At 43.2% G+C, this 17,701-nt stretch overlaps 2 protein-coding genes across 2 annotated transcripts in view; both read right to left on the bottom strand.

Moving 5' to 3' along the window:
- Positions 1-8: 8 nt before the first annotated feature.
- Positions 9-12,293, bottom strand: kl (klotho). Its single transcript, XM_084940418.1, has 13 exons — positions 10,865-12,293; positions 9,113-9,543; positions 8,950-9,029; positions 8,662-8,824; positions 8,122-8,227; positions 6,834-6,983; positions 6,482-6,717; positions 5,787-5,982; positions 3,378-3,556; positions 3,169-3,276; positions 2,783-2,888; positions 2,502-2,628; positions 9-873 (listed from the first exon to the last, which is right to left on the bottom strand). The coding sequence occupies exons 1-13, from the start codon at positions 11,582-11,584 to the stop codon at positions 539-541; spliced, it is 2,937 nt and encodes a 978-aa protein (XP_084796544.1). The 5' UTR covers positions 11,585-12,293; the 3' UTR covers positions 9-538.
- Positions 12,294-15,635: 3,342 nt separating this feature from the next.
- pds5b (PDS5 cohesin associated factor B) overlaps positions 15,636-17,701 on the bottom strand; it is a 32,448-nt gene continuing 30,382 nt past the window's right edge. The window contains exons 32-35 of the mRNA XM_084940421.1: positions 17,037-17,455; positions 16,850-16,930; positions 16,631-16,739; positions 15,636-16,516 (exon numbers count right to left, since the gene is read on the bottom strand). Of these exons, the coding sequence (XP_084796547.1) occupies positions 16,484-16,516; positions 16,631-16,739; positions 16,850-16,930; positions 17,037-17,455 (642 nt within the window). The 3' untranslated portion in view covers positions 15,636-16,483. The remainder of the gene's footprint in view (positions 16,517-16,630; positions 16,740-16,849; positions 16,931-17,036; positions 17,456-17,701) is intronic.

The raw sequence follows: 17,701 nt of genomic DNA on the forward strand, positions 1-17,701 counted from the left end.
AGTGTCCAAATAAATAATTACATGTCTTTTAAAAGCTGACTGTCCTGTAATCTTTCTTCTTAAACTCAAAGTAACTTAGAGGTGGAATGAATGTGGTTTGTGTCCTGCAAATCAAAATTAATTTTGTGACTGTCAGACCTTTGATCCCAAATCTGACGTGTCTGCGCAGCTTCATTTGTGATTCTCTTTCAGCCACTTCTTAGTTCTTGTACCATTTGCTTAATTTTGTTTATTTACTACTCGTCTTGGAGAAAGAATGTGTCACCCTGGACAGACCGTTAATTATGGACTTGTTAATCCTCTGCACTCTCTCCATACAATGAAAACAAATAGACGTATTGGAGACGTAAGATTATCTAAAATAGAGATGTTTTATTAACACCAGCATTACTTAGTGACATATAAAGCCTAAAATGTGAGGCTGATTGCAGCATGTCTTAAATCAGACCTCCTTTAGCATCAAATCCAAACTATTACAGTCTGAACAGACTGCACTGCTGAACAGCAAGCACACTTTGGGTCGAAGCAGCTCCTGCCATCAGTAACATTCCTTGTGTCTCTTGGCTGTATAGTAAATAATGAGGCCCAGGGTGATCAGCACTCCTGAACCTACCAGAATCAAGAAGCCCATCACAGGACTCTTGCCCAGGACGTGGCAGCTACGGCAGGGCGGTGCCAAACTGGGACACAGCTGTGGCTCTGCTCCTTGAATTGGGAAGCCGTTATGCTCGATGATGTTGCGATAGTTGGAAAGAGAGGCTTTGACAATGACTTCCTCGTGGACTTGGCCATACAAGCCGAACCCCGGGTCTCTCTGATCGTTCAGGGCATAGGCAAAGTAACCCTTCAGGTTTACACCATCCAGAGTGTATGCTGTGGAGGACAGAGGAGGAAAGGCAGCATGTTAGATATTGAGTCTTCTTTTGGTTGCTTCCTTTAGGGGTCACCACAACAGATCATCTGATTCTATCTCAAACTCTTACAAGCCTCCATAAATCTTCTCTGAGGTCTTTGTCTTTTCCTCTTGAGTGACAGGAAAAAAGAATAAACTTAGTCAATCTCTGACCTAATCCCACCCCCACCTTAAACCTGTCTCGCTGTCCTCATACATGTCCTTCACCTACCTCACATACTTCTCTGCTGCTCCTGACTTTCTTGTGGAGTACCACAGTTCCTCTCTTGGCACCCTATCCAAGAGAGGAACCTCAGCACCTTAGCTGTACTTTCCCGGTCATCTTTCTCTACCACCCAGTCTTCTGCAACCTTAGATATTCAGTATGAATAAAAGTAAATAAAACATTAATGCCCTATACAGCCAACAACACATAAATACTACAGTTATTCTATAATTCATTAACTCAAACATATGCAGCTAGATATTGCTCTACATTTGCGCTTCAGGAGCTTAATAAAAACTGCTCTAACCTGTGTATATAAACTGCTTTGAAAAAGACCAAATAAGCATAGATGCTGTCGCCATATTAAGAATAAGTTACCTACAAATGCTCTCCTTACAGCCTGAGATAACAGCTGTCCAACCAAGTGAAGTAAAAAAACATTTCTAGCTATAACTTCCAGCCTAGGTTGGCTAAGCAATTGACATTGACCATCACTGTTGACGCCCAAGGTCAAATGATCTTGAAAAATAATTTCAACAAACCCTCTTGAGCAGTATTTCATATCAAATGGCAAAGTGAGAGCAGTAGAGCACACTTTTTTTATGTCACAAGGACTCCATAAGGTTTTGCAAAATCACACCCTGCATGAATATATCTTAATATATCTTTTAAAAGTTTTTACATCTCATAGAAGCCAAAGATTTTAGCCAGTTCTGCTCCAGTCATAAGGGTAAAGATAATTAAATACATCATTTTAGTATAGAATTCTTCGAGGTCATAGGTCAAATCAGGGTCACAAAAATGAGGAAAAACCCTTAGTTTCCATGGTCATCTCCAAACTTTAAAGCAACATATTAGTGATTGGAGGACATAAGCACTTTCTGTGTTTGAGCTCTTTAAGACATTATTTTTCAGTACAACATTCATATTACCAATGCTGACATCAGCATAAAACAAAGTTTAAGTATAGCTCTTTCTCTTCGGGTGGAGCTGCGCTGTCTGAGTGCTCTTGTTATTTCCTGTACTTTGGCAAAAGTCAAAGTGCATGTGAAAATATCTCTCCCATCGCTTTTCTTAAAAAAATTACTAATAATAAACTTAATGTGGCTCCAGCAACACTACAAGATATCATCCTTTGGTGTAACACAGTAAGCTTTACAAGGGCAGGGACCTGACTCAAAACTTCAGCGTGGACTGTGCGTGCATCTCTGTTGATATTTGTGTTTGCAGTTACGTGGGTCCAAGTCAGCTGACTGACCTGGGATCAGTGACCTAAATAGCTGTCTAATAATTAAACTGCATTGAGGCCACAGAGGGGAGAAGACTTTATCTCTACAGGATTGTACACAAGTTGCATGACATTAATTCACAAAAAAGTCTCACCTTTAAGTGCCTCGTTGATATAGTTGTACAGGTAGTAAACTCTCAGGCTGTCCTTGAAGCGGGCCAGATCTTCCTGGACCCCGTTAGCCATCACATAGACGGGCACGTCGCTGTAGTGCTCTTTCACCTTACAGAGCAAAAAAAAAAACCAGAGCCTCTTATGCTGCTATTACACTGAAACAACATCTGACCTGAAAGCTTTCATCCACACAGTATAAAAACACATAACTGCAAAGGGGGAAACAGATGGTTGCACACCACAATCATCACAACAGTCTTACCCAGTTGAGGGCTTTCCTCAGTCCCCAGGGCACGACAGGTCTTGGGGACATGATCCACGTGGTGTCAATCATGTGTTGGACCTCAAGCATTGCTGTGTAGGTGTATCTGCAGATGTAGAAAATAAGAGTGACTAAACAACTTCCTATTAGTTAATAAATAAGTTCTGATGAGCCTGGATGAGTCATATTAACCCTCTCGAGGCAGGCGTTGCCGATTTGCAACAGTTAAAAACTAACAACCTGATTACCCCACATACATATTTTACGAGTTTTTTTTTACTCAGAAGTACCACTGCAGGACTTGGTTGTGCATTAGCAACAAAAAGTTTAATTTGAGCCTGAGAGGGTTAAAACAGAGTGGAGTGTCCAGAGGAGTGAGGTCGTACGAGTCTTCCTTGGCGTGAGTCACAAGCTTGGTACTGAAGTGGCTGATGGCAAAGAAGTCATATGTCCCTTTAACCAGCTGTCTGTCGTCCTTCTTGAAAACTGGCAGTCTGTGGAAGCACATAAAATATAACTAAAATTTAACTGCGTACACTTAATATTACACACAAGGCTTTAAAACTGTACCACACTGTGAATGAAGGATTTGTACTCGAGTGAGTTCAGCTGCCGCAGCCAGCTCCTCATCCCCACAGGATAGTCCCCACTGCCAAAGATTGGCTCTGCGAACCAGCCGACGCAGAAGTCTAAAACCCTTTTAGCCGGCTCCACGTCTTTTCGGCTGAATGAAAATGCCGGCTCCACCCAGTCCATATGCAAAGCCAGAGACACCTGATATTACACAAAGCATGCCAAGTTCAGGTGAGCATCTGAGACTATTTCTTTCTCCTGGTGTCCACACCAGGGGCAGATCTAGAAGGGTGGCATGGGGTGGCAAGTGCCACCCTAAAATGATCCCTTGCCACCCCAAGTGCCACCCCAGTTTTACATATGACAGTGTTGTTTATGAAAATAAGATAGCATTAACAGTTTGAGCGTAGTTACAGTCAACAGTGAATATAAATGCTAAAACTGAATATATTGGATAGTGTCCCCCCCAGCCCATAGCACGACCGACTTTTTTCTTGTTTTCAGTAGCAAGCAATGCTTATGATGGTGCCAGAGCACATTTTGAACAACACCATGGGAATTTCGGATTTTACACAGGTGGTTGGATGTTACACTCTGGAAATGGAAGGAAGGTAAGTGTTATTAACCCTCTGTGGTCCACGGACACACTGCACCTCCAAATCACATGACTATTTTAAGCTGACATAGCAACAAGCTGCAGCCACGCTGAGTCTCTATTTCAACCCACATTGAAAGTTCGGACTTCAAAGTTTTTAAATTTTAATTACAGGCCAGTAAATCCAGAGTTATGATAATATATATAAGCCACGCTTTTTTCTAAATACTGTCGTCACGTTTTTGTGTGTGTGTGTGTTTTAAGCATTTTCTAAGGACAGCGAGAAAACAGTAAAGAAAGGGAAAAAAAAACACTTCTTTCCTATCAGTGGAAAAATGTACCATGTCGACAAATTTAAAAAAAAAAAAAAGTCAAAATGTGGGATTTGGTTGTTTAGGAAGAGGGAAAAGTTTTGGGAACAGCAGCGAGACAGAGCGAGCGAGTGAGAGAGAGAGTTTTTAGATGTGGGAGATTTGTGACGTTTAGTGTGGAGTGTATACTTAGTGTGTTGTGTTGTCTTGTGTAGCTGTTCTGTTGTGTAGTCGTTTTGTTTTGTGTGTCAGTGAGGGCACTAATGAATGTCACAGAGGCACATTTGCACACTGTCACTAAGTAGAAAACCAGCGGAGTGATACACCTCCTGTTGTCAGGCCTGCAGGTTTATCCCTGTGCTGTTCTCCTCTGTCTTTTGGTGGACAAACTTTTTTTTACTGGCACACATCATTTGTGGGGCATCTTATTGCGAAACCTGATTGTTCTCTCATTTTAGTTTTAGTAATAGGTTTTTTAAAGGATCTGTGATTTCAGATCAGTAATAGTACTATTAATAGTAATAGTAGTACTAATGCAGTATGTCAGTGAAAAGAATAACTAAATTCAGTTGAGCTGAAAAGATACCAAACAAGGCAAGGGGGAAAAAATAAAATGAAACAATCTGAGGGTGAAATACAAACGTAAACTCAAAAGGAGTCAAAAATGGTCGGTTGTATTTCAGACCTCAGTGGGTTGATCCAACAAATCATGAAAAATTAGGTTAATTTTTGTTCATGACAGTGCAGATTTCTGAAATTTTGTGTAATTTAAGCATCTAACAATGTGATTGTTTTCTAACAAAAAACAGTGTGAAACTTAAGTTAGACTTGTGTTTGTAAACGAACCGCCCCATGTTGTGTAGCTTTCTGGATTTTATAGTTGTTGGGCTACATATTTATTTATTATACACGCTATACCAGCGGTCTCCAACCTTTTTTGCACCACGGACCGGTTTATGCCCGACAATATGTTCACGGACCGGCCTTTAAGGTGTCGCGGATAAATACAACAAAATAAAACTAGTACCGGTACCGAAAAAAAGAAAATTTATTCATAACACACGTGAAAATACCAAGGAAAACCGAGTTAACGATCAAAACGATAACAAAATAACGCTGAAAACCGATAAAAACCCTGAAAACCATACATTTCACACCTGAGCCTCAACTCTCGCGGCCCGGTACCAAACGACTCACGGACCGGTACCGGTCCGAGGCCCGGGGGTTGGGGATCGCTGCGCTATACAGTACATAACATCAAAACTAACATGTTTTATGTAACTAAAGTGTGTAATTATGTGGGCTACAGACAATAATTAAGTTATAGACTATATTTATATGAAAAACGTGTATACTTACTGCATTTGAATCATTCTAACCATATGTAACCACCTGCATATGTGTTTGGGGGGAACAAGGGCTTTGATTTTGCCACCCCATTTGATTTCTTTGCCACCCTCATGCCACCCTAAGAAAATTTCTCTAGATCCGCCCCTGGTCCACACAGAACCAGCACTTCACTGACCTTTCCTCCCTGTGCATGTCTGAACTCGCGGTCGTAAGCATGCCAGGCCAGCGCGTGAGCCCGCAGCATCTCATGGCCCTCCGGGTAGCTCACCATCTCATCGTTTGGTTCGTTCAGGGTGATCCATATCTTCACATAGCCCCCTAGCTCTCTGTAGCAAAGCCTGGCATAGTCTGCAAAGGCCTCTGGAGTCTTACTGTTACAAGGGAAAACAATATCTACATTAAGAAACTGAAGTGGAAGTAATCTTGCTGCTCTGATATATCTAATAAAAATAAGTATATACAAGTATATACTGTGGCTCAAGACTTTTGCACAGTGACAACATTCAGGCACTTACATGTGATTTCAAAAAATAATAATGGTGGATATCTTTCTACTTTAAAAACAACGTCAGATGTCACTAATGGAGTTAAAAATGCCAGCACATCAGACTTTCAAATATTGGGATTGCTGGTTTTAGTATCTCTTTATTACAGGAAGAGAAAACACGGAGCAGTCAGCGATCACGCAGGTGAAAACATGGACACACTGTTCCTGGAAACATCGCCGCATGTTTGCTTTTATATCACACCACTCTGCCCATTACTGTAAGCTGTGATAAACCATGACTCATAGAAATTAACGTGTATTTGTTCTGTATTCGGAACAAATTTTCAAGCTCAAACGGTGTTTATATAAGCGCTCTATCTGACCTGTTCAGCCACCTGTTGGCAGTATCCAGCGGGGCCGGCAGGCTGCTGCGCTGGCGGGTGTGGTGCCAAAGAGTGACCACAGGTGTGACATTAGCCTGGAGCAGCTGACGTGAGAAACAGCGATAGTACCCCAGCAGGGTGGTGTTAGGATGAGCCACATCCCCTGTAGGCACCAGAGCTGACCAGTTGAGGGAGAAGTGGAAGTGGTTTACTCCAATCTGCCTGATTTCTTCCACCTAGGGAGGAGAAGGAGGAGGGATACACACTGAAACTAAGAAACTTCCCTCAAACCTTTACAAGCTGTAACCCAAAAAAGAGCCAAAACAGGTGGCAGGTGGGTAAAATGGCCAACCTGCTGGCGGATGGTGGCGTAATCGGCACAGTGTGGGGTTCGATGTAGAGGCGGCGCGCTGAAGCCCTCCAGCTTCAGCAGCTCTCCGTTGTTGGAGATGTTCCAGAGGTAAACATTTGGGTCTGCAAACTGGGTGGGCGTGGTCTCCACCTGTGCGAATAACGATGCAAAACGATCAAAGCAGTTTTGCAGGATGACTCTGTGGGTTCATGTGGTTTATGATTAAGAGAGGGTTAATTACTGTCCCTGTTTCTAAGTTGGACTTTCACCATAAAAAACGCAGGCTGGAAGTAATGGAATCCACATGATGCAAGTTCGATCAGGGCAAGAGAAATACTTTCAAATAAGATATTATAATCACTGCATAAATCTTCAAAATGTTAAATATGTTAGACATCAGCCCCACAGATGGTAGAATGATAAACAGGTCCATTGTCAGGTCTATTCTGAGTCCCTGAATCAAAGCTGAGACAGTTAAGTTAATATTTTCTTGAGTTGACATCTCCAAGGAAGCATGTAACATGGTAGACTAATGTACCTGTATTAATTCAGCTCCATATTATTGTGTGAAGTTGCACTGGGTTGGGAGTGGTTGTGTGTGTGTGTGTGTGTCACATTTTTGGTGAGCCAATGGCTGTAATGGGGTTGGACTAATTAGAGGCAGGTGTACTTGATTGCACTGATACACTGGTCTACTTATAGCCCACACTACAAACACTGCTGTGTCATTTTGTCTCTCTCTGCAGGTATGTAATGTAATGAAATCTGATATATTTGGGATGGATGGGTTTTGCACTGAGTTATATAGTGAGTGTTTCATTTTGTCTCTCTGTGCAGGCCAGGGCCTATTATATGCCACAGCCTAAAGGCAGCGGAGTTGCAGAGGCTGTAGTGACCACTGGCTATCTACTTGCAGGGTGGTGCTAACCCCTGTTGAAGTCAACACGTGGAGTGCAACAGGCATTGTGGCATAGCTGGCTCTGGCCTTGGGACTGTGTGTTTTTACTTGATTCGCAAATGGGACACTGGACTGTTTTTATCTTTTGATTATCGTGTCAATAAATTATCTTTTAGAATTTTATTGACTGTCATCTTTCTGCCCATGGCTGAGACGGTTGGTCAGACCTAGAATCTTTTTTGGGTGTGTTACAAACATTCTAATCACCTTTCATTCATTATCCGACCTCTGGCCCGCCATGACTTCCGCATCCATCTGCAAAACCCCCTGCAGTGCCTACACACCATCTCCTCCCGGGCTCAGTTTACATGCACAAACACCCACACGCACCTGGATTGAGTTGGCTGACACACCCCAGGCGAAATCACAGGGGAAGGCTCCTTGTACTGGTCTGTTCTCAGGAAGTTCTGGGAAACCGTTGCTCTGGATGACGTTTCTGTAGGAATGATGACAGAGGCACAAACTCTCTTCCTTTATTGTGTCTCTTTACTGTGTTTGTAAGACATAATTGTGATTTTTATAAAAAGAGAAGAGTCCTTAACTGAACCAAGATGAAACAGTTACTGTAGATATGTTGTGCTGTCTAACCTTCTCTACATCTTCTCCATCAATGATCTCAAAGTAAACATCCCATTTCTTGGTACTGGTGCTTACTGATCATTAAATCTCTTCTTAATCCAGCTTCAACAACTCTTTTCCACTACATGAAGGTAGTGGAAAAGAGTTGTTGGTGTGGCTCATCAGCTTTATCTCTCTGCTGTGCTGCTGTACAGCATTTTATTATCATAATAACTTATTCTGCTGTTGGAGGAATTCAGCAGATACCTGCACAAACTGTGCACCCTAAAATGATAAGAACTGAACACATGCCTGTAAAAGGTGGCAGATGTCTTTGGCTCCCTCTTCATGTCAGGAGTGTTGAAGTCCACATAGTAAAGCCCCCGTCGTATCCCGTATTCTCTGTGCCACTCAAAGCCGTCTATCAGAGACCAGGCAGTGTATCCAATCACGTTCACTCCATCTATGACAATTGCTGGATTACAAACACAACAGCGCAGATGACCCATATTTAGCTTCGGTGTGAAGATATCGGGTCGCCATTGTTTTTATGACCACTTATGCTGATATGAGAATGTCAATGCACGACACTGGACTTACACTTTAGCGCCTCGGCGATGAACCTCTTGAGGTAGTACATGTGTTTTGGGTCTTTTGTCTTGGTGTTCCCGAGGACGTACCTGCATGGAAACCAAGATGTTCAACAGAGACATGAAGTGGCATCAAAGAGGTGCTGTGCAATCAGCAGAGCGTCTACACCTACCAACCACTCTGCACCACAAAGATGGGGGGGTTGTCATACTCCGTGTTGACCCAGTAGAGCAGCATCCTCAGGTCCAGATCCTCCTGCTGCCCAAACTTGAGGCTGTCGTTGATCAGATGGAAACTCAGCGCCGCACCGTGAGAGAGGGCAAAAAAGTCAGCTGTTCCTTTCACCTGTTCACTTTCTTCCGGCGTAAAGGAGGGCAGATGTGAGCCCAGCCTTGACTTCATGCAGGGGGGGTAGTCCCCATCTATGAACAGTGGCCGGGCGAACCAACCCAGGACGTGGTCCAGGGAGCACTGACATTCTCTCAGGCTTTCCAGGCGAGTGCGGCTGGGCTTGATCCAGTGAGAGGCCAGCGCCATGGACAGTTTGCCATGCTGTCGTGGACGGTAGTGGCGGTCATAGAGATGCCAAGCAGCTGCGTGAGCCTGGAGGAGGGAGAAGGACAGAAAAAGAGGGGAGATGGGTGGATGGGATGTAGGCATAAATGCTGGGAAGGATGACACAAAACAAATATAACATTAATAATATTAAATATTATAAGGCCTTGAGATTTATTATTTTCACAGCAGCCCAGAAACAAATACATTATTACTCATGAGAGCAGCTCAAATATTCGTTCCTACACAATCAGGTTATCTTCGTCTTCATGTAAGTCATACATTTCAAGCATCTTGAAACGTTCTACACTCCAGTAAAAAAGACCATAAAAAAAGATATACATAATTTTTAAGAGAGTCCAAATCCAAATAAGCATGGCGAGCCAAAGCCACGAGCTTCACTGTCAGCAGGTCGGTAAAGATCCTCAGGCAGAAAATGATGAGGAGTTACTCATGGTGCTGACAAAAATTAAGAAAACAATCAACATAATAAGATGTTTGTTTCTGTGAGGTTATTGTCTGCGATAGCTTTGCTTGTTTGTGAACTAACGTGTAGTCAGCAGGATTTACAAAGACGTTATATATAAAACAATGACATGTTTTGCAAGTATCTTTATGACTCTGTGTGATTGTACCTGCAATATAATAAATCAAGTCCTTTTTGACCATTTTCTTTATAGTACTGTGATGTTATATTGTTGTTGCAATTTCTTGGTGAGATCTTGCTTTAAAAAGACTTTTGTAACCCTTTAAAGACTAAACTGGGAAATAATGGCATACATGAGTTTTAATTTGTATCAAATTTGCTACATCTAGCTTTTTTCTTTTCTTTTTTGCTTTAAAATGCATTTCCCATTAACAGAAGTGTTCTTTATGCCCCAAACTGACAGGTTGGATGGAAACAAGTCATTTACAATAAATACTACAGGCAATCTTAGTTTAAGTGTTATAACTTTTTAGATTTGTTGGCCTGTACTCTGTCAAAAATATCTCCCCTGAATGATATCAAGTGAATTTGAGAAAGAACATTCCCTTCACAAGGCATAGGCGCCAGTCAGTTTTTGGTAAAGTTACTTTTATATCACTTTATATCATCCTAAAATGTTTCATTGACATTAAAAATGTCCTTTTTATGGGAGAGCTTCTCCAGAGAGCAGAAAATGTAACAAATATAACATCAAAGTTCCATAAAGATACTTTAAGTATTGGATTGGCTACAGAGTCAAAAGGATACTTACAAAACAGGTAATTTCTTTATTTTAGAAATAAGCCCTTCAAATCCTCTATACTAAAGTTGTTTTAATAATGTAAGCACATATTTTAGATATTTTAAAAAACACACATACACACAGGAACAACATAGAATCACCTTGAGCAGGATGTGTCCAACCCGGAATGGAAGATCAGGGTCGTTCTTTATCCCGGGAGCCACCACTCCGGTGCCATATCCGTGTCTCGCCACCACAAAGGGGTTATCGATGGTGATCCAGTACTTTACGTCATCCCCGAAAGCCTGGAAACAGAAATCGGCGTAGTCTTTGAAAATTCCCACGAGCTCCGGGTTGCTCCATCCGCCGAGGGTCTGCTGCAGGTGGTCTGGCAGGTCCCAGTGGTAGAGCGTGACCACCGGCTCCACGCGGATCTCCTTCAGCTTCTTAATGAGCGTCCGGTAGTAGTTGGTGCCGATTTCGTTGTAACTGCCACGGGTACCGTTGGGAAAAATCCTGGACCAGGACAGGGAAAATCTGTAGTGGCTGACCCCGAGCTGTTTAATGGCTCGGATGTCAGCGTTGATGTTGTGGTAGCTGTCGCTGCCCACGTCTCCGGTGATCATTCGGGTGCCACCGCGCGTAAAAGTGTCCCAAATGGAGAGCCCCTTCCCGTCCTTTTCGAACGCGCCCTCCACCTGGTACGCGGCCGTGCCCACCGCCCATATGAAGTCCTTGGGGAAGGTGTCATAGAGGAAAGCCTTGTCTGCCGGATAGGGCAGCTTATTGAAGCGACCCCAGGTTTTCAAGCCAGCGTTAGGCTTTGCGGTCACGGGGGTGAAGAAGCCAAGAAATGTCACGAAGGTGAGCAAAGCCTTCATGGTGGCCGTCAATACTGGCTTTGGATGTCCAGTTTTGTCCCTTAAAGGGGCTCTTATTTAATCATGCTTGGAGCTTTTCAGTGACTAAACACGGGACTGTGGAGCGCAGTCAGCCAGCTGTGAACCCACCACACGCCGCCTCTCCAAATCTATCAATTATTAGCCAAAGCACCTGACGCAACGAGCTCTCCAGGCACAACATGATGTTAAGAGCCCCAAATGGCCAATCCTTTGCTTAACCACATTAGTTTTGACAACAACTGATGGGATATGGATACATTAAATATGCTTGTTTTGTCTGTTCAAGCAAGGCCGCAGTTTGGCTTTTTTTTCCTTCTTCTTTTAGTCTAGATGTGATAAAGTATTCTCCAGCACAGGAAAGGAGAGTGACCCAGGTGTAACACCCCTAATATAATCCCAGTAACGGTCCTATTATTATGCATCCTCAGCTGGCACATAATTTCATAACTGTATTCCGGTGTCACACATCAAGCGCAATAAAAGTACATCGACATTTCTCACCGGATCCGGTTCACTCAGGACCCCACACAGAAAGAGGACGACGGAGAGGGGGGTGAAGAGGAGATGTATGCAAACAGCAGACTGAGTGTACCCTGCAGCACATCACTTCCTTATCTTCCTGCTCTCAGCTGGGTTGCTTGGAAACTCAGGCCTCTCTTGCTGTCGGCTATTTTGGTCCATATAGCTGCTGCATAAATATGTGAAGAGACATGAGTCTGTTGGTGCTGCTGGCAGCTTCCAGCCTGACACTCCAAATCTAACCTGACCTTGTTAACCTACACCAGTCTCTGTATACAGTTCTAATGCCACAATCACATTTCAATGCAGATAGTTTAAATAATATAAAGGCAGCAAACAAGTATGTCCAAAAGCATTTCTAATCATACTTGTTTTCTTTAGAAAGCATGTATTATTTATTATTCCTGTTTGCACACAATAAGAGCTTTATTTCGTTTTATTGAGCCATGGCACAAACCACCACTGTGTAATGATGTGCTTTATCTTATGTAATCCTCACAGCTTGTAAAATAAGATAAAATTGAGGGCATCTTTGGACCTTGGTCTGCAGTCTTAATAATTATGTCCTCATCTTTACAAATGTAAACAAATATGAAAATAAGTCATAAACCATATCTTGTAAGGAAATGTATAACTTGATCAAAGAAAGGCTCTATAAAGATGGTATGAGAAGAGTTTGTATGGGGACAGTTTGTCTCATGTTGACTGTCCTGACACGCGAGTGTTCAAACGACCGTCTGGACCAGTTAATCAAAATTTTAACAAGTGACAGATTTAGTTTGTGATACAGTTTGGAAAAGCTCAGAGTTCACCTGCTGAAATCCAGATTAGTGACATCAAATGAAGCCGGATCCATACTGTGAGAATGATTTTCAGTTTCAGCTTTTTCCTTCTTTGCTTCCTTCCAACCCTCAATTGTTCATCCAGCTAAGGTCATGTGGAGGCTGGTGCATACTCGAACTGAGACTGGGCCAATGAGGTCTTTACAGAATAAAGCAACCATTATCCTCATTACTGGTTAATCTAATGGGAGGTAAGAAATGCGTGCACACCTTTAACAAACTGTTTTCCTCATTCAGCGCTGTGCATTTGAACAGGGACGTTCGAGATGAGCGTGTAGTCGTTGCTCGTCGGTGCAGCTCAGCTCAGCGGGGGACAGAAGTGCATGCTCTTGTCATTTATTGAATTTGCCTTGAAAGGCAGGTGGTTTATCTAATGCAGGGAAACAGACTCAGCCGGCAGTCGAACAGTATGTGATTAAGGCCTGGCACGGACCATAACCCGAAGGCAGATTGTGGTGTGTGGGTGTTTTTCCACTGAGCTGGGCTACGCTGCAAAAGTTCAAAACTCAAGTACATGTGCATAAGCAACGAGGAGCACAGCTTGCCTCATAAACAACACAGGAAAAGTCACTGATTCATAACATCCCAGAGGTTCTTAACTGGATTCAAGTCTGGGAAACGTGTGTCAGTCAGTGGCTTCACTGTCTACATCATCCAGAAATTGAGTAAACTCTGGCAACATGGGCTGGACAGTGTCTTTCACCAGCAGAAGGTCTGACGCTGGGTCTGAGGACATCATCCCAGCGCCTATGAACAGTCACAGCAGTCTGTGTGACCCTCCCAGGAAATCCCTCCCCCTCCCCAGTGCAGACATCCTGGATAATGTTTCAGGGGGTGAAACGTTTCATGTGCTCAGTGTGAGCCTGCTCTCCTCTGTGAAGGGGATGGGTCCAGTTCTGGTGTCTTCGAGCGAATGCCAGCTGAGCTTTGAGGAGAGGTCCGACTAAAACATGCGAGGCCCTCTGACTGAGTATGTTTGTGACAGCGTACTCAGATATATGCACGACTAACCTGCTGGAGCTCATGATATAGAGTTTATGAGACTTTCTCTGGCTCTGTCCAGTTCTCCTTGTGTAAGCGCTCATCTCCTAGTATCTCCTCCACACTGTGCTGGGAGGCATAACATATGGATGTGTGATCCTGAAGGATCTGGACTACCTGTGCACCCTGAATGTGCAGCAGGTACTCATAAGAAAGGACACTAACAAAAAAGCAAGACTGGAGAAAAATCAGTCAGGAAGGACCCAGAGAAAGCAGTGATCTGTGGAACCACCTGTAAAAACCATTTTCTTTTGAGGGTTTTCACCTGCTGTCAGTTTCATTTGTATCAAAGCAGATGAAGGAGACTTCTGCTCCCTGACTGGACTGATTAAAATCCCTGAAGTTTAACTGACTACTTGTTATACTGTGATAATCGAATGTTCCCTTTTAATTTTTTATTTTATTTTTTTTGAGCAGTGGAGTTTTAAGCAGAGAAGAATTCCAGTTTATAAAATCAGATTTGCTCACAGCTGCTAATTCACCCTGGAAGACTCATCCGTGACACATATTATTGGCTGAGGTAGGAGGTTGTTGGTGATCTTTGCGTCAGACTCCACATTTCTCCCCCACAGCACTTTCTCCCAAGCCTTCTCTAAACTGTTTAGATGTTCACTGACAAACTTGAGTTGGACCTGTAAATACGCCCTCTTAAACAGGGGGACTTTGCAACATTTCAATCCATTACAGCGTAACATGTTACCAGTGGTGTTCTTGGTGGTTGTGGTCTCAACTGCCTTCAGATCATTAAGCTTGTAGTTTGGGCTGACCCACCACATTTCCTATAAACATCCTCATGAGGCGAGGCCTTGCGTTGGACCCCCAGACTGAGGGCGGCTGATAGCCATTTCATACTTCTTTCATTTCCAAAGAATCACACCAACAGTCACCAAGCTTCGTGATGATGGTCTTCTAGTCTATCCTAGTCTTGTCCCTGAAATCCTTTGACAGCCATTTGTCCTTCCCCATGATGTGGGAGAGGTTGGAAGATATTGTTGCTGTGAACAGGTGTGATTTATACACATACGCTGTGGACTGATTGGGACACAGACATCTGTGGGAGCCAGAATTCGGGCTCGGTTGCAGAGGATCAAATAGTTATTTCACTTGATTTAGAATTTCTGTGTTTTTTCTCGATTTACGGTTGATATGCTGTCGCCCGAACAACTAGAGACTGTTCATTTCTTTGAGAAAACTGACAAATATATCATTTCCCTCACTGTATGCACAACTGGCATTTAGAACATGACGTCCATGAGCACAGGGAACAGCTGGTAAATTTGTCAATACTTCCTAAATGTTAGGATTTTAAAACCCTTTGCCATAAAAGCTCCAACCCAGTACCTTTGGGGCTGTCTTGTGGTGTCATGCAGTCATTCTTCACCAACGGTTTTAAAGTTATGGTTAAACAGTGCAGTTGTTTGTGAAGTCTACTGACATTAAATGTGTTTACATAACTGTTTTGATTACAACTGGATATTATACAAGCCCTTTAAAAAAAAACAGCTCGACCTTTTCAAACATTCTTAATAGCTAAAATATCTATATTCACGACACCACCTGGCATCAGAGCTAATCATACCGATAAAGCACAAACCACTTCAAAGTAAAAGAAAGAGAAAATGAACATGTCAGGTTTTTATAGAGAATTATATTGATACAATGGAGGGTCTGACTGGGTGGATGTGAAGCCAAGTTAATCAGCAGTGACAAAAAAACCAAAACAAAACCAAGAAACTAGGAACACAGCTGCTCATGACTTCCTTCTATCAGCAAGTACAAACCTAAAAATGAGACTCACACTACAATCGTTTCCAGAAGCAACTCTACAGTCGGACAGTTCTGACACTTTCTTTTTCAATATATGGTTTTAAAAAAAGTTTTTAATATACAGAGCTGTAAACAAAAGAGCATGTTTTATTTCTTTGTTTAAAAGTAAATTCACACAATTAACATTACATTTAAAAAAAAAAAAAAAAAAAAAAAAAAAAAAAGGTAATGGTTAATCTCTTTCAGTTTTTAAAAGTTGACACGGAGGGAGGTTTGATAAACAACGCCGCTTTTTGGGAGCACTTTTAATAACATGAGTGGGCAAAGGCTTTACAGCATCCTCCCAGTCAGCGTCAAACACAACAACAGAACATGAAACAGACATAAGAGACTATTTACAAGAGCGATCTATTTTTTTCCTTTGTTTTTCCTCGTTAAAATCATTTCTACTTAATGTGGCTTAACGTCATCACAATGCAGCACAAAGCAACAACCCACAGCTGACGATGCGGATGTATTGATGTAGTGTGCACGTGGAATATGCAAGTGTGTAAAGTCGGTGTAACAGTAGGAGCGTCGGCTTATGAAAAGTTTTAAAAAGTTCAATGTCCATTTATTTTGTTTCGTTCTTGCGTCATTCCTCCGTGACTCTCGAGGAGACGTGCCGTCTTCTTTTGTCCTCTGTTTTTGTTTTAAAGTTTTTTTTAGCTCATCTTCTTCGCCCAGCTGCCTTCTTGCGACCCTGAAATGAAAAAGGATGAAAACTGAACAAATAACCAAGCATATAAACTCCTTTAAAACACTCGAGTTGTTTTAAAAGACACTAAAATGGATGTGACAACACTTGACCCAGTACCCTCGGTGTTGGCTCATCCTCCTCTTCCTCCACTTCTTCCTCCTCCTCCTCTTCATCTTCTTCCTCAGACTCATCCTTAGTGGTAGCTGCCTTCCATCGGCCACCGCGCCTGTATCCGCGGACAGAACAGGAACAGCTTAGCGTGCACATATTACATTTTGTGCCCTTGGAGGAGCAGTCGCAGTCGCTGATGTGCATTTTTGCAAAAGAGAATCTTACGTTGGCTTCTTGGCCGCCGGCTGAGCCGATTTAGGCGGACGTCCTCTCCTTTTCTGCGGCGTGGACTCTGCCGAGTCAGATCTGTTAAAGGAAGACAAAAACAAAACGACTTCCATCAAAAACGAAGCTCGCTGACAGAACTGTGAAGCACATCTCGCGTTTCTGCGTGCGCCGGCTGTTTTCGTACCCCTGTGATCGTCGTGGCGCCCTGGCTTGCCTTCCTCCCCTGGTCTTCACCTCCATGTTTTCACTGCTCCTGTCGTCGTCCTCGTCTTCATCCTCTACTTCCTCCTCACCCCTCTCCTCGTCCTCCTCCTCTTCCTCCTCATCCTCCTCGGGTGGAGGAGCTGCCTTCTTCCGCCCCCTCCTCCCTTTGGCAGGCGTGTCCTGACTGGGCGTAGCAGACTTCGGAGGCCGGCCCCTGCGGCCTTTCTTGGGCGGACTGTTCTGTTCGTCCTCCGGCCGGTTGTCTTCGTCCCACGGGTCCTCAGAGTCAGCCGCTGCGGTGGTGTTGGCAGTTGCCTTCTTACGTCCACGCTTCGGCTTGCTCTCCTGGTCATCGCCGGAGGTTACGCCCCGTTTGCGACCCCGGGGCTTTTCGATATCCTGCACACAAACTCATTGTTCACCATTTCTTTGTTTCACAGTAAAAGACAGACTGAAATTCAGTTTTTACAGCAGCACAAAGAAAAGGAAGAAGAAAAATGGTGACGAGAGATAGAGATTTGAGATCTTTGGAGTGGTTTCTCACACGTGTCGTCTCGATTCCTGAGGTTAATCCTTCTAAAACCCACAAACTCAGTGAGAAACTCATGTGAAATTCATATTTTTGCATAAAAAGATAGCATTACT

Source organism: Perissodus microlepis, chromosome 10 (genome assembly GCF_051167445.1).
Source record: "Perissodus microlepis isolate ML-2025 ecotype Zambia chromosome 10, ASM5116744v1, whole genome shotgun sequence".
NCBI lineage: Eukaryota > Metazoa > Chordata > Actinopteri > Cichliformes > Cichlidae > Perissodus > Perissodus microlepis.